The 25,789-nt window shown below is 44.0% G+C and overlaps 2 protein-coding genes across 9 annotated transcripts in view; one reads left to right on the forward strand and one right to left on the reverse strand.

The window, feature by feature from the left end:
- PNPO (pyridoxamine 5'-phosphate oxidase) overlaps positions 1-23,103 on the reverse strand; it is a 48,576-nt gene extending 25,473 nt beyond the window's left edge. The window contains exon 1 of one of the 3 annotated variants that reach the window (XM_073572458.1): positions 22,927-23,103. In XM_073572458.1, the coding sequence (XP_073428559.1) occupies positions 22,927-23,103 (177 nt within the window). Of the gene's footprint in view, positions 1-14,608; positions 14,753-22,030; positions 22,615-22,926 lie in introns of those variants that run through there. The other 2 variants (XM_073572459.1, XM_073572460.1) reach the window with 2 other exon arrangements.
- The window catches only part of LOC141086429 (uncharacterized), a 54,829-nt gene continuing 51,936 nt past the window's right edge, over positions 22,897-25,789 (forward strand). For 3 of the 6 annotated variants that reach the window (XM_073572451.1, XM_073572456.1, XM_073572457.1), the window contains exon 1: positions 23,042-23,179. The gene's annotated coding sequence lies outside the window, so the exon portion shown is untranslated. The other 3 variants (XM_073572452.1, XM_073572455.1, XM_073572453.1) reach the window with 3 other exon arrangements.

Below are 25,789 nucleotides of genomic sequence, written 5' to 3' on the forward strand. Positions count from 1 at the left end.
TAATGTAAATCAGACACCTCTACCCCCCAAAAAAGGGATGAAACAAAGCGCCATAGACATGAAGCATTTAGAGAGTTTTTCAACAGAGTAAATGATGGCATAATGCATCAACCCAACTGCTAGGACCAGCACCAATCTTTAGCACGGAGAGGACACCACTCCTTCATGTAGTTTACCTGCACAGCGACGCTCCCACCAGCTGCGCACAGAATAACAACACAGCTCCAGGCACTTGAATGGTGGCCACTGTGCAGGAGAAAAACTAAAGGGAAGAAGGACTAGTTGTTATCCAGAAAAGACCATGAGTTTGCACCCTGACCTACCAGCATGGTAAGGAATATCCTACCTAGATTTATATTGAAAAAAAGAAAAAAAGTACAGATGGCCTGTTCCTGGGGTCAAGAAGGAATTTTTCCCTGTGTCACAGATTGGCTGAATGTGTCCAGAGTTGTTGCCTTCTTCTGGATCAACTACTTGATGTATAAGGGCCTTATTTATAAAAATAATAAAAATGATAGGCATGGCAACATGAAGATAGTCTGTTTCAATGTTAGGATAAAGTAGAAATCTTAGATTACTAATGATAAAGATAGGAAAAATAATAAGAATGAATCTGTAAGAAGAATAGTAACCATCGTATTAGTAGTAGTGTTTGATCAAGGGTTGTAGGACTGATCACCTTTTCCCAGGGAATCTGTCCCCCCCTGGGACGTGTATAAGCTATTAATATGGGCATACAGGTGATAGAAATGTTACACTCGTCTTACCTGTAGGCCTCATATTAACGGTCTTGTTAAGTGACTATGCAGGGAGGAAATGGGGAGAACACCTTATCGTCGTGCAGGCCAGAGGTCACTGAAGCGGAAGTCGCCTGGGCAGAAAATCCCCAAATACACTACCCAAAGAGGAGAGGAAAAGTTATGGAGTGGAGGGAGTGCAGGGTGCAGGTGCAAGATTGCGGCACGACAACTGCATGTCACATTGCACTGCATGGGTGGTATTATAATGAAGACAGGAGGCAGGGATTTCCTCCAGGCACTGCACACCCTGCAGCCTGGAAGAAATCATTAGCATAAAGAAATAAAATACGTTTTCTCAACAACAAGCCCACTAATATGAGGCATACAGGTAGGACTACTTTAACATTTCTATCACCTGTATGACCATATTAGTAGGTTATAAACGTCCCAGGGGGGAAGAGGGGTGGTGTGACAGATTCCCTTTAAGTCAAAAATTGGCTGAACATGTCCAGGTTTTTTTGCCTTCTTCTGGATCAACAACTTTAGAGATAGAGGCTTTATTAATTGCAGTTACTGTAGTATACCATAGTATAAGTGTAGGGTCCCATCTAAAGAGGTCACCTTGTCATTGGCAAATGGGCTTGCACAATTTGATTAAAATATGCTCTAAGAACCTCACATTTATAGTTTATAGAATAGCTGTAATGTAATTCAATATTGATGTATATAATTTTACGTTTAGACTGCTGTTCGCTTTTTTTTACATAGTTACTGAATTTAATTTGGTTTGGATATGCTGGCTTACTTTATTCCTGGATCAATACCATCAGTTATCGAGCCATAAGGGTGATAGCATTATAGTAGTATTATAAAATAAATTAGAGTTGTAGGGTAAAGCTGGTGCTACTGATACTTGGAGAAACTATACCACAAATTATTGTATTTTATTTTGCAAGAATCCTACATTCACATATTTTCCATATGCTTCCAGTTTTACATCAAAGGCACCATATGAACATTAATATATGTATTCATCTTTCGATGGGCAGCTGGGTCAGTCTGATCCCTACATAAACCCCAGGGATCATATTATGTATGTCCTCAACAACAACAGAGTAAGCCCCCTATATTAAACACATAGCTTTTTGTGGCCTTAATAAAGATATCAGTGCAAAGCTAGGGGGTCAATCTCCACTAAGTCTACATTCTGCAACAGTTTAGAAAATGAAAACGTTCTCTCTGTCCTATGTGTCTTATCCTCCAACATTCTGCATTACAATGAGTTGTCTTGGGTATGGGCCACCATCAGGGCACAATAGCTGGAACTGCCTTCAGGGGCCAGGCCATACTGACGGGCTGAAATAATGTTACTTTGGGGAAAAGAACAACCCCTGTACTTTGTAGGGCCTAATTCTTTGTCAAAGTTAACTAAAAGGGTCATATAAAGAGTCAGGCACTTAGAACAAGTTGAGCTTGCTGCATTGAAGCGTTGGGGATTTCAGTCAGCTGGGGGATGTAAAACTGGATGTAAAAGCCAGAGAACCAGGAGATAGTAGCAACAGGGAGGGTCCATGCACAGCCACACAGGGAGCCCCCAGGGAAAGAGCTGCCTACAAGTCTGGTCATTTCTCCTGGTTTTGCCCCCTCCTTCACTTTTATCTCTCGAGCTCCCTCCTCACCCACAGATATCTATGTATGCCAGATAGAGTCTCACTGCAGCCCTCGTCTTACAATACTCCCATTCAACTTCTATCTCTGCCTATCCCCTTTAAAATGCCACTTTCAGCTTTCCTCTGCTCTCTGCCACTGTTTCTTCAGTTCCCTTATTCCTCCTCAGAGCCTTTCCACTTAGTTTAACACTTGTCCCCTAACAGTATCCAAGCTCACCCATAGTTATGCTTCTGCCCCCTCCAGCCACTTTTTGTTTCCACAGCCCCCTCCTCTTGAAACCGCACTCCAATGGGGAGCTCCCACCTAGCGATTTCCCCTGCCAGGGTGTATCATTCTACCTCCTCTAAGACTACCAATTGTAGCAAAGCCAGATAGGCTAGGGTTAGAACCCAGCACTACAGGTTCTGATTAGGTGCACCTGGCTGGCTCTGCATATAACCAGGCTAGGTGTTTACCTTAGTCAGACAGCTGGGGAAGCTGACCAGAGTGGATTTGGTTGGATCTGGAGAGAGAGAGAGAGAGAGAGAGAGAGAGAAGCTGGAATCTCTCTGACAGGAGACTGCACAGGCTGAGTGCACAAACTGCAAGTGTCACTGATTGCTATGGATGAGAGCTGTTTTGTGTGACCAAACTGGGACTAGCTCAGCCGTGTATGAGTAACCAGGGTCTGTATTGTTTAGTTAGCGCCTGGAAAAGGCCTGGGATTTTGTGTTTATGGTTTTGTTTGGTACTGTGTAACCTGTGGAAATAAACATCACGTTGTTTTGAAAAAATAATCCAGTTTTTTTATAAACAGCTTAATAATAAAATCACGGCCAGACAATATTTTTTATGACCATTTTGGAAAACCATAATAAATCATTATGCATAATAATAATACATTTTATTTCTATAGCGCCGACATATTCCGCAGCACTTTACATTTCAGAGGGGACTTGTACAGACGATAGACATTACAGCATAACAATAATCACATAGATCATAACAGATACCAAGAGGAGTGAGGGCTCTGCTCGCAAGCTTACAGTCTATGAGGAAAAAAGGTAGACACGAAAGGTGGGTGGTAACAGTTGCCCTGATTGTAAGGACCAGCCATAATGTTAAGGGTGTAACAGTGCAGACACAGAGGGCTAATGGATGCATAAAGCATGTGGGAACATGATGCAGGGAACCTGGTTATGGTAAAAACTTCTGGCTGTGCCACACAGGGATAGATTAGGTTAATGTGTTGAGGCGATAGGCCAGTCTGAATAAATGCGTTTTCAGGGCACGCTTAAAATTGTAGGAATTGGGGACTAATCGCATTGACCTGGGAAGTGCATTCCAAAGAATTGGCGCGGAACATGTAAAGTCTTGGAGACGGGAGTGGGAGGTTCTGATTATTGACGATGCTAACCTCAGGTCATCAGCAGAACGGAGGGCACGGGTAGGGTGGTATACTGAAACAAGGGAGGAGATGTAGGGTGGTGCTGGGCCATGGAGGGCTTTGTGGGTGAGGGTAATAAGTTTGTACTGGATTCTGGAGTGGATGGGTAACCAGTGTAATGACTGGCACAAGGTAGAGGCATTGGTGTAACGATTGGTGAGGAATATGATCCTGGCTGCAGCATTCAAGACAGATTGGAGAGGGGAGAGTTTGGTAATAAGAGGGAGACTGATTAGAAGAGAGTTACAATAGTCGAGACGAGAATGAATAAGAGAAACAGTAAGAGTTTTTGCGGAGTCACAAGTAAGAAAAGGTCAAATTCTAGAAATGTATAGAAGTGATCCATGTCTACAGCCCATAATTCTGATATGAAGACATCAGCTGCATTCACTGTGAACTGTAAAAAGACTATGACAATTACAGTCAAAACAATCTGCATAAGTTTCTTCAGCTTCAAAAAAATCACGGACGCCTTTTTTTTTTTTTTTATGGGAAGTGCAAAAAAAGTGCCATATTTTTAGGGACTTTCCTGTCCTGTTCTAGACAGTTGGTAACCCTGACCCCTTTCCCTAACAGAGATGGGAGAATAGTGTTAGCAACAGGTGGCTTAGGGATTTCCTTACTTTATGGTGCAATTAGCCATTACCAGGAGTGTAGTTATAGGGGGCACACATCAGAAACTAGGCACAGCAATGCACTCACTAAAGCTACAGTCTATTCTTAAAGGGGTTGTCCACCACTAGGGCAACCCCTTCTTGAACAAAATATTTGTCCAATAAAATAATAAAGCCTATACTCACCTTCTGTGCCAGTGCCATTCCCGCGGTGCCAGCACTCGCGGTCCCGGGGCTGCTGTGCGGTTGTTGTGACACGTGACGCTGACAAATAATCGGCTGGCGTCACTATCTCCATGAAGAGGAAGTCCAGGCTGCAGCTAATCGCCGACTTCCTCCTCCTGTTCAACTCCACAGGAGGCAGGGCCAGTGACACTGGTGCTGATAGGGCGCTGGCATCATGTGTCGACTCACAACAACAACAGCACAGGAGCCCCGGGGAGGAGGAGTGCCGACACCAAGGGAATGGCGCCGGAACGGGAGGAGAGTATGAGCTTTATTATTTTATGGAGACCAAGAGAGGGGTATGACAAGTTGTCCAACTAGTGGACAACTTCTTAAAAGGGTCAAACAATGTAGGATAGATCTTCAGCTCACCTGGTTCAGCCTGCCCAGTCCTCCTTTCCATAATCTCGGTGCACGGAGTGGATCCATCCCCATCTGGGAGAAATGCTCAATGAAAAAAAGTTTTTTATAGTTCCAGCACACGATGTGAAAAAATTAAGAAAAGCCTTTATTTAATCCATAATTAAAAAATGCAATTCCAGTGATGATAAAAGCATGTGTAGGCTTACGCGTTTCGGATCATATTTGACCCTTAATCATAGCATAAAATACTGAATAAATGTTGCACTTATCAAGGAAAAGCAACCAGAGAAGGCTGCCTTGGGTAACACCCACCAAAATCAGCTGTGAAACTGACATCACTAATTCAAAGTTAACAATAGTACCTCACTGGTTTAACCCTATGATGCATTCATCTTATACAAACATATTACAATGTGAATTCTCACTTAATAATAATCTGATGATTAAACCAAAAACTCTGGTTGCTTTTCCTAGATAAGTGCAACATTTATTCAGTATTTTATGCTATGATTAAGGGTCAAATATGATCCGAAACGCGTAAGCCTACACATGCTTTTATCATCACTGGAATTGCATTTTTTAATTATGGATTAAATAAAGGCTTTTCTTAATTTTTTCACATCGTGTGCTGGAACTATAAAAAACTTTTTTTCAACTTCTTAAAAGGGGTATTCCGATCTCCGAGATCCTACCCCAATATGTAGTAGGTGTAATATTCATAATATTAGCAATTACCTCTAATTAGAAATTTAGTCTAGTTCTTCAGATTCGCGATGTCGCTTACCTCATGTAGGGCGTTGCAGTCGCCTAGGTATCCATGGTTACGACCACTCAGTGACAGCTACTTATCTAGACATCTCTTAGTGGTTGTAACCATGAATACCTAAGCTACTGCAATGCCCTACATGATGCAAGCGACATAGGGAATCGGAAGAACTATACTAAATTTCTAATTGGGGATATTTGCTAATATAATTATTATTTCACCTACTTTGGTTATCCCACCGAAATGAAAATCATGACTGGTTTGAGTACATGACTGGCACAGTGATGACATTGCTGCAGGATGCCAGTCTACTGTCCAGCCCTATTTCTCTTGACTGAGAGATCTCTATGTGTGTATAAGGCGAGAACACACAGTCAAGGAGGGCAGGGCCGAGAGAAGCCACCAGGCACTGGCATCTTAGACTATCATATTCGTCCATCATCCCTGGATGGCTTATAAAAGTATTTGTTCTCTGACGCACTGCACATGTCTGCAGTAACAGAGTTGGTCTAATATTAATTATTAGCTTCTAAATACAGCGCTACACCTGCCTATGGGTTCTCAGCAGTATTGTAGCTCAGCCCCCTCAGACTTAACTCATGGACAGACGTGCTGCCGGTTCTGAAAGATAGCAGTTGCTTTTCCTACCCTTAAAAGACAACCTATCAACAGGTCAAAAGTGACCAATTTTCGCTTTTATTTTATTCCTGGATCACATATGCACATATGTATTGGGCTGTGGAGTCGGTAAGCCAAACCTCCGACATTTCCCTGTCTCTGACCCCACAGCACTGCCCCCTACTGAGCATGTACATAAAGTGCAGCACAGATTCATCTCAACTAAAAGCCGAGATCCTGAGGTCAGGGACAGAACAGACATTTATAGGACATTTCAGAACTTTCACAAATTATTATGGAAACATTTACAGCATATCCTGCATTATTACATAATTTAGGAGTCGGAGTTAGTCCATAATATACCAACTCCAATTCCACCAAAATGGACACCGAATCCACGACAAAACCCTGATTACAACACCCACTACTATGAGTTGTAAAATTTATTAAGTGGTGAATGTGGTCTGGAGAGTAGTAATACATTTAGCACAGCATGTCATCAATCTATGGATGTAAAAGGTAGTGACAACCAATTAATTGCAGTCCTGTCAATCCCAGTGAGTTAGTACGGCACTGACACCTCTTTATTATACACCAACCAGAAGGAGCTAGAAGGACCAAGACTGCATGCCGATTATGTTCCTTATCCCACCTCTTGACAATGGCACCAGCCCAGGGGTGGGACATACTAAATAGTGAGTTCTTAAAAGTGATGTAATGGAAGCAGGAAAAATGGGCAAATGAAATGCAAAAATATGCAACTTTTACAAGGGCTAAATTGTGAGCATTGTGTGGTGTACTCAGTATACGGTGGTGAGAGCCAACAAAAAGTGGTCCATCCTGACCCTTTCTACCTCCAAAAACACCTACAATGGGCACCAGCATCAGAACTAGAGAATGGACCAATACAAGAGGGTAGCCTGGCTTAATAAATCCTGTCTTCTTTATACAATATCATATTGATGGCTGAATGCAAGTAGGTCGATTACAAGGAAAAGAGATGGCGCCAGGATGCTCTGGGAAAACCAAGGATCCTGGCATTCAAGTAGATGTTACTCAGGAATAGTCAAGAAGAACTAAAATGATTTCAAGGAATTGACTTGGCCTCCAAACTCCTCATATCTCAATCCATTCAAGCCTCTGTGAGATGTGCTGTAAATAAGTCTGCTATTGCTTTGGTGCCACAGACCAGAGGACATCTTCAAAGGTCTTGTGAAGTCCAGGCCTTTAAGGGTCAGAGTTGCTTTGGAGACTACACAATATTACGCAGGTGACATTAATGTTATTAACCCTTTTATTCAAAATGATGTAAAAGTACTGTACATCATTGCTGTGTTGCCTGTGCGTTCCCTCCACATGCACAGGCTAGATGCTGTCTGTGTTACATAGCTAGCATCTGTGTCTAACTACCAAAGGAGTCAAAGGCCAGCAGAAGGGCACTCTATTGTTGCCATCTTCATACTCCTAAGAATCTCAGCCACAGGCGATTTTCACTATATTTATATTGTGGTGTTGCAACATATACTATATATAAAAATAAAAATTTAAATATATACAGTATATTATACACAGTTCAAACTAGATGTTTACATACACTATATAAAAAGACACATCTGCATGTTTTTCTCAATATCTGTCATGAAATCAGAATAAACCTTTCCTGTTTTAGGTCCATTAGGATTACCATAATTATTAATATTTATCAAATACCAGAATAATGAGAGAGAGAATGTTTTAAGGCATTTGTATTACTTACTGCAAAGGCAAAAGTCTACATACACTAAGATTACTATACCTTTAGACAATTCTGGACTGCCCAGATGAAGATGTCATGTGTTTAGATGTTTCTGTTTTTTGGCAACATCTGAGTTAATTAGAGACACACCTGTGGGTGTATTTTAATGCACACCTGAAACACACTGCTTCTTTGTGTAGCATCATGGAAAAATCTAAAGAAATCAGCCAAGATATCAGGAAGAGAATTGTGGACTTGCACAAGTCTGGCTCATCCTTGGGTACAATTTCAAGATACCTGAAGGTGCCTTGTTGATCTGTACAAATAATTATATGCAGCTACAAACAAGATGGAAATATCAGCCATCATATCGCTCAGGAAGGAGACGGGTTCTGTGTCCCAGAGATGAACGTGCTTTGGTTCAACATGTGCATATCAGAAGAGAAGAAAAAGAACCACTGCAAATAGCGCACACTGAACCAGTACAAAAACAATGTTTTATTGATGCAGCAATACAATTAAAAACATAATAAAAACATATGAAGCATCCCACAATATATAACAGTGAAGTATGGCATATCACAATTATAGATTATGCTGTAATAACCTGTATATCAACCATGTGGTCCAACCTCACTGCAATAAATCACAACAACCACCCCATAAACCTGTTCATGGAGACCAAGGGCCCTAATATTGCACAATCACTGCATGAAATAATTCCATGCATGTGTCCCTAAATATTCACTGGTTAGGGCACACAGGCCATAATAAGCCAACAGCAATATGGCCAATGCCCACAATCCAATATTCAATTGTACCACACAAAAATTACTCCAGAGCAACCAATAATAAGGTCGCAGTGAAAATACAGCTATAACCAAGTGGGTGCTACACCCAGGATCATACCCCACGCGTATCGCCGCAACCCATGGTCACCTCCCCTGATGAAGCTGCATGGGTTGCGGCGATACGCGTGGGGTATGATCCTGAGTGTAGCACCCACTTGGTTATAGCTGTATTTTCACTGCGACCTTATTATTGGTTGCTCTGGAGTAATTTTTGTGTGGTACAGTTGAATATTGGATTGTGGGCATTGGCCATATTGCTGTTGGCTTATTATGGCCTGTGTGCCCTAACCAGTGAATATTTAGGGACACATGCATGGAATTATTTCATGCAGTGATTGTGCAATATTAGGGCCCTTGGTCTCCATGAGCAGGTTTATGGGGTGGTTGTTGTGATTTATTGCAGTGAGGTTGGACCACATGGTTGATATACAGGTTATTACAGCATAATCTATAATTGTGATATGCCATTCTTCACTGTTATATATTGTGGGATGCTTCATATGTTTTTATTATGTTTTTAATTGTATTGCTGCATCAATAAAACATTGTTTTTGTACTGGTTCAGTGTGCGCTATTTGCAGTGGTTCTTTTTCTTCTCTTCTCATGTTTATTATTCCACTGTTGCTGCACCTAAACCTTCATTTATATATTTGTGATTGGTACAGTTAGTGCGCCCCATTTTTGTTATACAACATGTGCATATCAACCCAAGGACAAAAGCAAAAGACCTTGTGAAGATGATGACGGAAGCTTGTAAGATTGTGTCAATATCCACAGTGAAATGAGTACTGTATCAACATGGGCTGAAAGGCCACTCTGCCAGGAAGAAGCCATTACTCCAAGCTAAACATAAAAATGCCAGATTAATGTTTGCAAATGCACACATGAACAAAAACTTTAATTTTTGGAGACATATCCTGTGGTCTGATGAAACTAAAATTGAACTTTCTGGGCATAATGACCACCGTTACTTTTGAAGGAAAAAGGGAGAAGCTTGGAAACCTAAGAACACCATCCCAACTGTGAAACACGGGGGTGGCAGCATCATGGTGTGGGGCTGTTTTGCTGAAGGAGGGACTGGTGCACTTCACCAAATAGATGGCATCATGAGAAAATAAGATTATGTGGCAATACTGAAGCAACATCTCCAGACCTCAGTCAGTAAGTTAACGCTTGGGCGGAAATGGGTCTTCTAAATGGACAATGATCTGAAGCATACTGCCAAAATGGTAACAAAGTGGCTTAAGGATAACAAAGTAAATGTTTTGGAGTGGCCACTACAAAGCTCTATTCTCGATCCTATTGGAAATTTATGGGCAAAGCTGAAAAGGCCGGTGAGAGCAAGGTGACAAATAAACCTGGATCAGTTACTCCAGTTTTGTAAGGAGGAATGGGCCCAAATACCGATCAACTATTGTGAGAACCTTGTGGAAGGATATCCCAAACATTTGACCCAAGTCATTCAGTGTAAGGGCAATGGTACCAAATACTAATTAAATGTATGGAAACTTTTGACTTTGCAGTGAGTAATAAAAATACGTTAAAACATTCTCTCTCATTATTCTGGCAATTGGCAAATATTAATAATTATAGAAAGCCTAATTGACCTAAAACAGGCAAGGTTTATTCTGATTTAATGTCAGATATTGAGAAAAATATGCAGATGTGTCGAGGAGATGGGTGGAGTGAGTGAACCGAAGCCACGCCCATTAGACCGGACAGACCCTATTAGCATACATCGCAGGAGAAATATAAAAGGATTTTATGGGTGATACATGGGAAGTCAGGGGGTTACATAAGTATTTAGGGAATGCATAGCTGAGACTGAATAAACTAAAAAATACAACTTTACATTATCTGTTTTCTTTAATGCATCCAACATCCCTGGGGACATTGACCTGAATCATGTGCTTTATGATATTAAGCCTTTATTCTAAATTATGACTGTTAAACATTGCCAGGACTCCTTACATTGTGTACTTTCTGAGTAAGGCGCGGGACTCAAATTACCGTACATTTTCTTGTCAATTTTTACGAGCCCTTTTTTAGGCTACATACATGTTTCATGGTCAGGCCCTATAGAGAACACACCATTCTAATTTCTTACAGAAATGCAGATTATATGGGCAATGGAACCAAATCAGCAATTTGTGCCGGTTACAGTCAAAGGCAATGGTCAAAATATATTTGGAGAGAAATGTCTAGTATTAATACACCTGTCTTTCCCTCAGGACAGAGTGGACCTTGCTTTATTTAATTGCTTTTCTTTTCGGCCTAACCCAAGAATGCCATGACCTTCGGCTTTGGCAACGAACGTCTAAGAACGGAGCCAGGATAAAACCTCTGGGCAATTATTGATTATACTATGGAGCTGGAATGAAAACTGCTACCTTGAACATCAGTTATGACTTTTTACAACCTTGATGATCTTGTCACATGGGCCTAGACTTCCTTAATTTTATATCGATGGCCTTTAGCACCAGTCATAAAAAGCCACCAACATGATGACATTTATAGCTGGCATACAGAATTACCTATAACTGGTTTGTATAGATTATTTCAAGGTTTCTTTCACATGAGTATGCCTGGTTTAAAGTGCGGGTTCGCCCTTGTGAATCACTGCAGGGACTGGCACTGAAAAAGAAGCAACAGTCAAGTGGTTACTGATAGCTTGCATGTACATAGGTAAAGAAAAATGGACCATGGAGGAAATACAAAGTATATAAAACGTCTACACCTCCTTTCAAAATGCCAGTTTTCATAAAAATCTTACCAAGAAGAGTTATTTCTGATCTTTTTCCACCTCTAATGTCAGCCATAATCTGTACAAATCAGTTGAGAAACAAACTAAAATTATTTTGAGCAGGAAAATAAAAATAATGAAAAACTAAAGTAATGTAGTTGCATAAGTGTGAACACCCTCTGCAGAAATTCCTGGCAGTACTGGATGTGACAACAATCTTCCATATTCTTTATATTTCTGGCCTGTACAGTGCTTTGGCAAGATGGAAGCCTTTTCGTACAGAAGAAACTTGGCTATGTAATCAAGTGTGCGAAAAGCAGGTGGGAAAACATATTATGGTCTGATGATACAAGGGTTGAACTTTTTGGCCATAATTCCAAAAGGTATATTTGGCACAAAGCCAACACTGTGCATCACTAAAAGAACAACCTACCCACAGTGAAGCATGGTGGATGCTCTGAATCTCTATTTTTTGGTAGCTCGAAATGGGAGGAGGGAATTATGAACAGTTTCAAATATTAGTCCATTCTACAACAAAACCTTCATGCCTCTGATGTAAAAACTGAAGAGGAATGTCACCTTTCGGCATGACAACAACCCTGATTATAACTCTAAATCAGCAAAAGAATGGCTTCGGGAGAAAAAGATCAATGTTTTGGAATGGCTCAGACCTGAATCCAATTTAAAATCGGTGGTGTGACCTGAAGAAAGGGCTGTACACAGGTGATGCCCTCACAATCTGACAGATTTGGAGCACTACTGCACGGAAGAGTGGGCAATGATTGCTAATTCTAGCTGTGCAATGCTGATAGACTCAAAAGACTGAATGCTGCCATAAATTCAAAGGGTACATAAACAAAGAATTTATTTAAGGTTGTGAATACTTATGCAACTAAATTATTTTAGTTCTTTAATTTGTTTTTCCCACCCGAAAAGATTTCAGGTTATTTTTCAAATGACTAGCTTGGCCCGTATGAAATTTTGGCACATTGGTCGTCGGGGGCGCAGGCAATTTCATAAAAAGTAAGCTGATCAAATGTAAATGTATTTCATGAGCTGATGAACACAGACAGGTATTTATATATGTAGATTGTGAACACAGACATGTATTTATATATGTAGATTGGTAATACTATAAATTGTTTTGATAAGTAGAGGCCAAAAAATGTCTTCCGGTTGAGGTGCCACCTGCAGGTCATTGTGTCTTTCTGCAGGTTTATGAAAATGAATGTTTAAACTGTATTTAGTGATAAAATCGTGAATGTGTGGTTTGTTTGGCTGTTTTCTTGCTGAAGGGAGCAAGTTTACCTTTCAAATGATGTATCATGTGTGTGTGGGGGGCGAAGTAATCAGTGAAAAAGCAGTGCATGTATACAAATGTGTTGGTAGTGTGCTTTGGAGTACTGTGGTGCCACCTGCAGGTAATATTTCCTTGCTGCAGGTTTATGAAGATTAATGTTTAAACTGTATTTTGTGATCAAATCGTGGTGGATGTGTGGTTTGTTTGGCTATTTTCTTGCTGAAGGGGGCAAGTTTACCTTTCAAATGGTGTATCATTTGTGTGTGTGGGTGCAGTATGAACGGGGATACAAAGGAATCACCGAAAAAGTGTTTAGAAATAATAGAATAGATTCATACTGATTATGAGAAACATTAAAAGTGGAAAAAGTTCAGAAATAATTCTTCATAGTAGTATTGTTTTTACATGACAAAACATGGCATTTTAACAGTAGTGTGTAGATTTTATATCCACTATATGTGGTTTTTTTAAGGGCATTGAGGCTGTTATTTGCACATTTTCTCAGCTAGCACATTTGCATGAGCGCCGCAGTAGAAACAATATCTATAGGGGCACTGCTGTGTCACTGTAACTAATTCAAGGACAGTGCTCCATTGCCAAGCGCAATACAATGGTTGGCACAAAGGTATGGCCCTGAATTAACTAAGCATTGGTCACAGGTCACAGGTGAGGATGTTACCTTTAGTAGCCATTTAAACCCATTTGTGTCAACTTCTGTGCATGTTATCAGGCCAAAATCACCAGGGTATGTGAACTTTTGATCAGGGTCATTTGGATGTTTGGGATGTCATTATGATTTAAAAAGAGAAAACACAGTAGTCTGACAATAAATGGCTTCACCCAACCACTAACCATGAGTGGAGAAAAAGTTTTGGCAAAAATTCTGCCGGGGTATGTAAACTTTTGAGCACAACTGTATATGCTTATATAGCACTCAACTCTGGTACGGTATATCCTGGTAACGAAAGCCCTTCCATAGAGGTGACTGTAGAGGGCTTTCAGAGATGCTGCTGAGGCAGGAGTAACCGGCGAGAGATCACGCTCTCTGTCATCTGATCAGAATATTAAAACTAAATTATTTTGAAAAAGATGGTTGATGATGTTTATAAAGAAAAAAAAAAAAAAAAAAAAAAAAATCACAATTTATTCCAGTACATATTCTTAGGGAATAAAACCTCCAAACAAACTAAAAAAATAAAACCCAACAACTACTGTACATATATTTCATATTGACCCAAAGGTGGTTATATAATTTCAACTACATAGTGGATACCAAAAATAAGAATCTAAAAAAAAAAAATTACGTGTTTTTATATAAAAAAAATTATACATATATATGTATATCCATACATACACGCTCAACCTCAACAATAGAAAACATGTGTTCTGATAACTTAAAGTGCAGAGTTTAAATAATAATAATAAAACAATGCATTGCTAAGTACAAAGCTAGGCCGCACACAGGATGTAAGCAGTTATTCCCATCCCAGATATTCATGACACTTTATGGTATTTCACAGATCATGCCATAAATGTTGGATAGATATGGATCTCACCTTTGGGACCTTCCGACTCTGCATAACTTCTGTGGGCGTGTGGAAAGCCGCCGAGTGTGCATGTGGCTATGCCAGAAATGGAGGAGAATGGTATACCCCTTTAAGGAACCACAATTATCTGTTCCTTACTTTATAATGATCTGGAACTGACTACATATAAAACGTATCGGGCTACGAGGCGCAGACACTGAATGGCAGATGTTTTCCTGGAGCAAAGTACAAGGGTCATAAACCTTTCACACAAGTTATGCATTTACTTGGGTTTTTGCAGTCTCAAGCGGCTATAAATAAGCAATGTAAACCTAGGACTGCACATAATAATAGTTTATGTGGGGTTTTATAGCTTATATATAGTAGTGAGTCCTCACTATACTGCTGCTGCCTCGTGGTTGGGGTAGAACCTCAGTGAAAAGGATAAGGGCTCTTTCACATTGCGTTTTTGGCCACGTTTCATGGTCCTGTCGGCGCTTAAGTCGAACCCCCAGCAAAACGGGATTCGTGCGTATGCTCCGCTGGGTCCATTGACTATAATGGTGCCGACAGTCAACACGTGCTTTGGACGCGCATCGGTTTCGGGAGTATATGCAGACACTCAGCCATAGTAGTCTGCGTCCGAGTGGCCACCCCCAGTAAGTGTACACACCCGAAAATGATGCACATTGACTGTCGGCACCATTATAGTCACCGTCCCCATCGGATCATATTATTATTATTATTATTTATTGTTATAGCGCCATTTATTCCATGGCGCTTTACATGTAAGGAGGGGTATACATAATAAAAACAAGTACAATAATGTTAAAAAATACAAGTCATAACTGGTACAGGAGGAGAGAGGACCCTGCCCGCGAAGGCTCACAATCTACAAGGGATGGGTGAGAATACAGTAGGCGAGGGTAGAACTGGTCGTGCAGCGGTTTGGTCGATCGGTGGTTACTGCAGGTTATAGGCTTGTCGGAAGAGGTAGGTCTTCAGGCTCTTTTTGAAGGTTTCGATGGTAGGTGAGAGTCTGATATGTTGTGGTAGAGAGTTCCAGAGTAGGGGTGATGCGCGAGAGAAATCTTGTATGCGGTTGAGGGAAGAGGAGATAAGAGGGGAGTAGAGAAGGAGATCTTGTGATGAACGGAGGTTGCGTGCAGGAAAGTACCGGGAGACGAGGTCACAGATGTATGGAGGAGACAGGTTGTGGATGGCTTTGTATGTCATGGTTAGGGTTTTGTACTGGGCAATGGGGAGCCAGTGAAGGGATTGACAGAGGGGAGAAGCTGGGGAATAGCGGGAGGACAGGTGGATTAGTCGGGCAGCAGAGTTTAGAATAGATTGGAGGGGTGCGAGAGTGTTCGAGGGGAGGCCACAGAGCAGGAGGTTGCAGTAGTCAAGGCGAGAGATAATGAGGGCATGGACTAGGGTTTTTGAAGATTTTTGGTTGAGGAATGAACGGATTCGTGAAATATTTTTGAGTTGAAGTCGGCAGGAAGTGGAAAGGGCTTGGATATGTGGTTTGAAGGAGAGATCAGCCTCAAGGATTACCCCAAGGCAGCGAGCTTGTGGGACTGGGGAGAGTGGGCAGCCATTTACTGTAATGGATAGGTTCGTTGGGGGGGTGTCACGAGAGATGGGGGAAAGATGATGAATTCTGTTTTGTCCATGTTAAGTTTCAGAAATCTAGCAGAGAAGAAGGATGAAATAGTGGACAGACATTGAGGGATTCTGGTTAGTAGGGAGGTGATATCTGGTCCAGAGATGTAGATCTGTGTGTCGTCAGCATAGAGGTGATACTGAAAGCCATGAGATTCTATGAGCTGTCCCAGGCCAAAGGTGTAAATGGAGAAGAGCAGGGGTCCTAGGACTGAACCTTGTGGGACCCCGACAGATAGGGGGCGAGGTGAGGAGGTGGTGTGTGAGTGGGAGACGCTGAATGTCCGGTCTGTTAGGTATGATGAGATCCAGGATAGGGCCAAGTCTGTGATGCCAAGGGATGAGAGGGTCTGTAATAATAGGGAATGGTCCACTGTGTCAAAGGCAGCCGACAGGTCCAGGAGGAGGAGGACAGAGTAGTGTCGCTTGCTCTTGGCAGTTAAGAGGCCATTGGTGACCTTAGTAAGGGCAGTTTCAGTGGAGTGGTGTGACCGGAAGCCAGATTGTAAGCGGTCAAAGAGGGAGCAAGAAGAGAGATGGGAGGACAGTTCAAGGTAGACGTGTTGTTCCAGTAGCTTGGAGGCATAGGGGAGAAGTGATATAGGGCGATAGCTAGATACAGAGGATGGGTCAAGAGGGCTTTTTGAGGATAGGTGTGATGGAGGCATGTTTAAAGCTTGAGGGGAAAACACCAGTTGTTAGTGATAGGTTGAAGAGATGGGTTAGGGTTGGGATGAAGACTGTGGTGAGGTTTGGGATGAAGTGGGATGGGATCCGGTCAAGTGCACAGGTGGTGAGATGTGATCTTGAGAGTAGAGTGGAGAGTCGATCTTCTGTAATGGTGGAGAAGTTGGTTTTGGAGGTGGAGGGCTGGGAAGTCGGGAGGAAGGGCTCTGGGGGTTGTTGACCAAAACTGTCTCTGATGTTATCAATCTTCTGCTTGAAAAATGAGGCAAAGTCTTCAGCTGAGATGAGTGGGGAGGGAGGAGGTGAGAATTGAAGGTGTTGAATAACTGTTTAGGGTTGTGAGACAGAGAGGATATGAGAGATGAGAAGTAGGTTTGTTTTGCTGTGGCGAGTGTGGTCTTGAAAGTAGTGAGGGACTGTTTGAATGCGATGAAGTGCTCGTTGGAGTGGGATCTTTTCCATCTGCGCTCAGCAGCCCTGGAAGCTCGCCTCAGTTCTTTGGTCAGGCTGGTGTGCCAGGGCTGTCTGTTGATTTTGCGAGCTTTGGTATGTGTAAGTGGGGCAGCAGATTCCAAAGCTACAGCTATTGTGGTGTTATATAGAGCAGCAGCGTCATCTGCATTGTGTAAGGAACTTATATCTGTGAGAGGGAGGAGGGATTCAGAGAATGAGTGTAGGTCAAGGTGTTTAAGATTTCTGCGAGGGTATGAAAGTTTGTGGGGTGGGGATTGTAGACATGGAGTGGAGAGGGAAGAGAATGTGAGAAGGTTGTGGTCAGAGAGAGGAAGAGATGAGATAGAGAGGTTAGATAGGGAGCAGAGGCGGGTGAAGATGAGGTCCAGTGTGTGGCCATCTTTGTGGGTGGCTGTAGAACAGTGGTCCCCAACCTTTTTTGCACCAGGGACCGGTTTCAAGCAAGACCATTCTTCCATGGCTCGGCAGGGCGGGGATGGAGGTGTGGCAGGGGCGGGGCTTTGGTCATAAGAGGGCGGGGCTATGGACACGGTTGTAGTGTAGCAGTGCATACTTATAATTAAATAACATTTATAATGTGACTCAACTCACCATAGGTTTTGAATGAGTGCTCCATCACCCCCTTCTCCCCATCATTGCCTTCACCCCATCACTGCTGTCTCCCCATCATTGCCTTCACCCCATCACTGCTGTCTCCCCATCATTGCCTTCACCCCATCACTGCTGTCTCCCCATCATTGCCTTCACCCCATCACTGCTGTCTCCCCATCATTGCCTTCACCCCATCACTGCTGTCTCCCCATCATTGCCTTCACCCCATCACTGCTGTCTCCCCATCATTGCCTTCACCCCATCACTCCCTTCTCCCCATCATTGCCTTCACCCCATCACTCCCTTCTCCCCATCATTGCCTTCACCCCATCACTCCCCTCTCCCCATCATTGCCTTCTCCCCATCACTGCCTTCTCTCAATCACTGCCTTCACCCCATCACTGCTGTCTCCCCATCATTGCCTTCACCCCATCACTCCCCTCTCCCCATCATTGCCTTCACCCCATCACTCCCTTCTCCCCATCATTGCCTTCACCCCATCACTGCTGTCTCCCCATCATTGCCTTCACCCCATCACTCCCCTCTCCCCATCATTGCCTTCACCCCATCACTGCCTTCACCCCATCACTGCTGTCTTCCCATCATTGCCTTCACCCCATCACTCCCCTCTCCCCATCACTGCTGTCTCCCCATCATTGCCTTCACCCCATCACTGCTGTCTCTCCATCATTGCCTTCACCCCATCACTGCTGTCTCCCCATCATTGCCTTCACCCCATCACTGCTGTCTCCCCATCATTGCCTTCACCCCATCACTTCCTTCTCCTCATCATTGCCTTCACCCCATCACTCCCCTCTCCCCATCATTGCCTTCACCCCATCACTGCCGTCTCTCCATCACTCCCCTCATGGCCTTCTCCTCATGTCCCCATCTCCTCCAGGGCCAGGCTACACAAACACAGACCAACACACACACACATACATGTACACACACAGACAGACATACATACATACACACACACACATTATACATACACACACATTATACATACACACACACACCACCTCTCTCCTCTCACCTGCCCGCCGCCCGCGCTTCCTCGCTCTGACACAGCAGCGGCCGCGCGCTCCTCTCTGTGTCAGTCAGAGACAGGAAGCGCGGGTGGCGGGCAGGAAGCTGGACGCAGTGGACGGGTCCTTGCAGCTCCGCTCCTGCTATTCCCTCTTGCAGGCAGCGGAGCTGCTTGGATCGCTCCCTGGCCGCCGCTAAGAACTGCTGCGCGCCGCCCCAGCCCCCGCTACGCCACTGACCGCCCCTGGCTCCCCTTGTGTCCGCGGACCGGCAAGGGCACTGCAGCGGCCCGGTGCTGGGCCGCGGACCGGCGGTTGGGGACCCCTGATGTAGAAGACCATTGAGTGAGGCCGAAGGAGGAAGTGAGAGACAGAAGTTTAGTGGCAGCTGAGAGGGAAGTGTTAATGGGGATGTTGAAGTCGCCCATGATGATAGTAGGGATGTCCGCGGAAAGGAAATGAAGTAGCCAGGTGGTGAAGTGATCAAAGAAGGTGGTGGCTGGCCCTGGGGGGCGGTAGATGACAGCCAGTTGGAGGGGGAGTAGATGCGCACAGAGTGCACCTCAAAGGAAGGGAGGGTAACAGAGGGTGGCAGTGGGATTGGGGTGAAGGAACAGGTATCTGACAGGAGAAATCCAACTCCTCCGCCATGTTTGCTGCTGGGTGTGGGAAAGGTGGAATCCACCATATGAGAGTGCAGCAGGAGAGGCTGTGTCAGAAGGGGTGAGACAGGTTTCGGTGATGGCGAGGAAGGAAAGTTTGGTAGCATATGTCTGAATTCCAGCAGTAAGCCCCGATAGGACCAATAAATGGAGGACAAAGACTGCACCCTTAAAACACTTTAAAATGGCTGCCTGAATGGAAGCAAGTCTCTAGCTGTGAGATAGTTTGATGAGGGTTCTCCTATTCGGACAACGGTTTTCTGCGACTTGAAAAAGACACGGGTATAGCATTGAGAACCCTCATCTAACCATATCACTGCAAGAGACTTTCTCCCATCAAAAAAGCCTATATTTTAAGTGCTTTTATCCTTTTCACTCGCGCACACAGGAACATAAAAATATCGCCCCACTTGTTCATAGGTTGGGTCTGGTATTGCAGCTCGGCGCTATGAAGTGAATTAATAACATTGATAACCTGTAAAAAAACAGCCATAGGAGCCCAGGTCATGAACCTCTCCCCATGTCTTCTCCTGACAATGGCTGCAGAATTTGGACCAGGTCTAGAGTTCAGATCAGAGAATCTAGAAGCTAGTGACAAGACAATGTGTGCTAGCAAGGGAAGGGGGCGGGGTCACTTCTATGGTGTGAATACTCTAACAACGTGCCTGTGCCCACACAGCCACCCCAGCAGGCAGGGGTACACCCACACTTCTGCTCAGAGAATCGGCTTCATCTGACGAACAGACAAAAAGAATTAATGTCTAAAAACTGATCCCTTCTATAACTAGTGCAAATGGAAGCAGAGCGGCTTCACTGATTATTATGGGGGCGTCCTGTTATGCATCAGTTCTTAGGGTAGAAGAAAAAGTTCTGCATGATGCACTGTTTCTTCAGTTCAAAAAACAGACACATATCAGAAGCCAGGTGCACCCCATAATAATTATTGGGACTGCTTTTATTCTGTTTGCACCAGTTTTTGGACTGTAGTGTGAACATAGGCTAAGATTTAAAGTTTGATTTTAAAATGCTGCGCCCTCTGCTGGTGGTGAAGAACCAGTATCCAGCAGGCTATCACTTACCTGCCTTACAGTCCAATACTGCGCCCCCTGCTGGCAGCCAGGAAGCTGTATACATGCGTGTTCATAGGACAGAAGATGTGCACAGTAACGTGATTCTGATGTTGCTGTGTGTTATGTCCATTTCATGGGGCGCTACTTCAAAACACACATCATCTGCACATAGCCTTAACGCTCCTCCACACTGTCTTTTATTTCTGTCGTTCTAGCTGGGTGTGAATGCTGTTTTAACCCCTTAAAAACAGGGAGTTTTTTTTTTTGTTTTTTTCGCACTCGTGTTTTTTTATTTTTTATTTTTCGCAGGAAGGGTTGTAGTACCACATGACGCCATTCATCTTTACATTCAATGTACTGGAAAATGGAACAAAAAATTTCCCAGTGTGATAAAATTGTGAGAAAAAAAATGCCCTTCCTCCACGGTATGTTGGGTTTTGTTTTCATGGCGTTCATTCTGTGGTAAAACGATTCTGAATCGTGATTTTCCAGGTCAGTACGATTATGGCGATACCAAACTTGCATAGATTTTTTTTTTCTCATTTAAGATAAATAGAAAATTATGTAAAAAAAAAAAAAATAAAAAAATAAATTGGGCTTATAGACGTCTGCTTTTTCCGATAACCCAAAATATTTTTACTTTTCCGTCGAGAGAGCTGGCGGAGACCTGTTTTTTTTTAATTTAAGCTGACGGTTTTATCGACACCCATTTGGGGGTCTCTGTGAACTTTTGATGGGATTTTATTACATTTTTTAGGGAGTGGCGCTTCTTGCTACAGTTTACTAATCAGGTTCATTAACTTTACACTGGTTGGACCTTTAGAGATGGAAGCAGCGACGCCAAATCTCAACCTGCGGTCGCACGGTATGGCAGTACACAGTGTAAGGCCGGGGTCACACTTGTGAGAAACTCGGACGAGTCTCGCATCTTAATAGAAATGCATGCACCCGCCGGTCCCGAGTGCAGTGTCAGCTATTGAGATGCGAGACTCCTACGAGTTTCTCACAAGTGTGACCTCGCCCTAAATCTTGGTTTCATATGGAGCAGAGCTTCACACAAGTACCAAGATGGCAGCGTCAGGAACCTTCACCGGGTCTCCGACTGCCATCCTAACCCATCGATACCCCATGATCGGGTTACAGAGGGCTGATGGGAGAACTGCCATGTATTCAATTTACAGCGGTGACTAAATGGTTAACGGCAGCGACTGACGTGCAGCTCAGACCGCCGCTGTAAGGGCAGGTGCAGACAACCGTAGATCCTCTCACCTGCGAAAATCTGACCGATGTGCAAATAACCCGCGTCCATCCTTTCATTATAGGCAGCAGCGTGACCCAGCTCTGGTCGACGGTCCCCATGACGACATCACAACCTATGACGATGAGCTACAGCTGCACTCTGGCCGCTCGGCTATGTTCACACGTTGCATTTCTGATGCGGTCTTTTCAGGGTACGTTTGTCTCTTGTGCGCACTGATAAAGTTTAACGCATAACAAAAAAAAAACTTGACTCTACTTCAACAGATTTTGGCAGCAAAACCCAACACCTGCGGTTTTTTTCCCAGCATTTTTTGCGCTACCCTTTGCTTTCAATGGGTGAAAAAAAACACTGAAAGAAGTAACATGTCCAGATCTGTATGACGGATTTACAAAAAAGGAGGAAAAAAACGCAAACGTCCGGGGTGCAACAGGAACGAAATAACAGGAAAAATTGGCCACCTTTAATCCGTCCGCTTTAAGAAAAAAAGTAAGAAGTTCCCCGAGCTGGAGAACCCCTTAATATGCTGCGGACGCGCAGTCACTAGTGTGGGGATAAGTCCGGCACCGCTTATCTCCAGAGTGCGGGGCTGGTGACGCCCATGACCAGCTACAGGCACGGAAGCTCCACCCATGAGGAACATACAAACCACACAGCTGCCATAGCAACCTGAACCAACCAATCAGCTTTCATTTCCAGGTTGCATTAAGATATCAAAACTTTATTCCTATTGTGTGTCCTGGACAAAGTGACAATAATTCGCACTCGTTATTGGGAGACATGAGTTATCACCAGCGCACACAGGTTACCAGCGTACTAGCTCTGCTGGGACCTGTAGTCCCACAGCAGCCGGAGATCCACAGGTGCCCCGGGTACCTCCTAGTCTCATGCTGATGCCACCTTTTACCTCGTCATCTCCTCGGTAACTCTTCCGCATGGCCCCGAGGTCCATGATGTCACTTCCAGCTCTGCCGCTGACTGCCCGGCGGATAGTGAGTGACACACAGGTAGGTGCCAGTAGCCCACGACACACTAACATGCTAGGCTCCCGTAGGCGAAAGGACCTTCGTGATGTCACGGTCATGTGATCAGTCACGTGAGGAGACGGCGCTGGAGAAGGACGGGAATGGCCGCGCTACTAAACTTCCCAGTGATGCCAGGTAATGAGCCGTGCACACAGGACAGGCCGGGGGGAAGGGGTCGGAGGAGAAGTGGCCGGGGGTCCGCACATCCGCCGCCGTATGTAGTGAGGGCTGTCTGTGCCCGCCCGTGGTGTGTCTGATGACTAGCCTTTACTATGATGGCTGCAGCCGGAGCATGCTGGGACTTGTAGTCCTCTCACCTAACTATACTACTGCTGATAATATCTGCAGCTCGGAAATGCTCCAACCGGCGGTCGGTAAGCTTTGCCGGATCAGTGGTCGTTTAATAGCAATCTGTAACATACACAGTGTAATACATCACTCAGTGCACAGGACTGCGCTGCTGACAACGATAGGCTGAGGGTATGTGCACACCATCGGGAATGGCGCAGGATTTGACGCAGGTGAAATCTGCACCAGGGGCTGGCTGGCACTTTTCAGCCTGGGGGGCAATCACAAGGCAGTGGCCCTCCAGTTGCGGTGCTTTTGCCCTGCTTATCTCTGGCCGCTGCATTAAAGCAGCAGAGATCACAGGCTTTAATAACAGGCTGGTACATAGATATGGGAACAGAACGGAGCTAGCTGCATATATATGGGAGCAGAACCAAGCTTGCTGCCTACATAGATACTGTAACAGAAGCAGGCTGACTATATAGACATGAGACCGGAGCCAAGATTGCTACGTAGATAAGGAAACTGACTGGAGCTTACTACAGAGATATGGGAGCAGAACCAAGCTTACTACAGACATATGGGAGCAGAACCGAGCTTACTACAGAGATATGGGAGCAGAACCAAGCTTACTACAGAGATATGGGAGCAGAACAGCGCTTACTGCAGAGATATGGGAGCAGAACAGCGCTTACTGCAGAGATAAGGGAGCAGAACAGCGCTTACTGCAGAGATATGGGAGCAGAACAGCGCTTACTGCAGAGATAAGGGAGCAGAACCGAGCTTACTGCAGAGATAAGGGAGCAGAACAGAGCTTACTACAGAGATATGGGAGCAGAACAGCGCTTACTGCAGAGATATGGGAGCAGAACCGAGCTTACTACAGAGATATGGGAGCAGAACAGCGCTTACTGCAGAGATATGGGAGCAGAACCGAGCTTACTACAGAGATATGGGAGCAGAACCGAGCTTACTACAGAGATATGGGAAAAGAATGGAGCTTACTACAGAGTTATGGGAAAAGAACCGAGCTTACTACAGAGATATGGGAGCAGAACAGCGCTTACTGCAGAGATATGGGAGCAGAACCGAGCTTACTACAGAGATATGGGAGCAGAACCGAGCTTACTACAGAGATATGGGAAAAGAATGGAGCTTACTACAGAGTTATGGGAAAAGAACCGAGCTTACTACAGAGATATGGGAAAAGAATGGAACTTACTACAGAGATATGGGAGCAGAACCCAGCTTACTACAGAGATATGGGAGCAGAACAGAGCTTACTACAGAGATATGAGAGCAGAACAGAGCTTACTACAGAGATATGGGAGCAGAACAGAGCTTACTACAGAGATATGGGAGCAGAACAGAGGTTACTGTAGAGATATAGGAGCAGAACCGAGCTTACTATAGAGTTATGGGAAAAGAACAGAGCTTACTACAGAGATATGGGAGCAGAACCGAGCTTACTACAGAGATATGGGAGCAGAACAGAGGTTACTACAGAGTTATGGGAAAAGAATGGAGCTTACTACAGAGTTATGGGAAAAGAACCGAGCTTACTACAGAGATATGGGAAAAGAATGGAACTTACTACAGACATATGGGAGCAGAACAGCGCTTACTGCAGAGATATGGGAGCAGAACAGCGCTTACTGCAGAGATAAGGGAGCAGAACAGCGCTTACTACAGAGATATGGGAGCAGAACCGAGCTTACTGCAGAGATAAGGGAGCAGAACAGAGCTTACTACAGAGATATGGGAGCAGAACCGAGCTTACTACAGAGATATGGGAAAAGAATGGAGCTTACTACAGAGATATGGGAAAAGAATGGAACTTACTACAGAGATATGGGAGCAGAACCCAGCTTACTACAGAGATATGGGAGCAGAACAGAGCTTACTACAGAGATATGAGAGCAGAACAGAGCTTACTACAGAGATATGGGAGCAGAACAGAGCTTACTACAGAGATATGGGAGCAGAACAGAGGTTACTGTAGAGATATAGGAGCAGAACCGAGCTTACTATAGAGTTATGGGAAAAGAACAGAGCTTACTACAGAGATATGGGAGCAGAACCGAGCTTACTACAGAGATATGGGAGCAGAACAGAGGTTACTACAGAGTTATGGGAAAAGAATGGAGCTTACTACAGAGTTATGGGAAAAGAACCGAGCTTACTACAGAGATATGGGAAAAGAATGGAACTTACTACAGAGATATGGGAGCAGAACCCAGCTTACTACAGAGATATGGGAGCAGAACAGAGCTTACTACAGAGATATGAGAGCAGAACAGAGCTTACTACAGAGATATGAGAGCAGAACAGAGCTTACTACAGAGATATGAGAGCAGAACAGAGCTTACTACAGAGATATGAGAGCAGAACAGAGCTTACTACAGAGATATGAGAGCAGAACAGAGCTTACTACAGAGATATGGGAGCAGAACAGAG

This window comes from Dendrobates tinctorius, unplaced genomic scaffold, assembly GCF_039654945.1.
Source record: "Dendrobates tinctorius isolate UK_male_01 unplaced genomic scaffold, ASM3965494v1 ptg000032l, whole genome shotgun sequence".
Taxonomy (NCBI): Eukaryota; Metazoa; Chordata; class Amphibia; order Anura; family Dendrobatidae; genus Dendrobates; species Dendrobates tinctorius.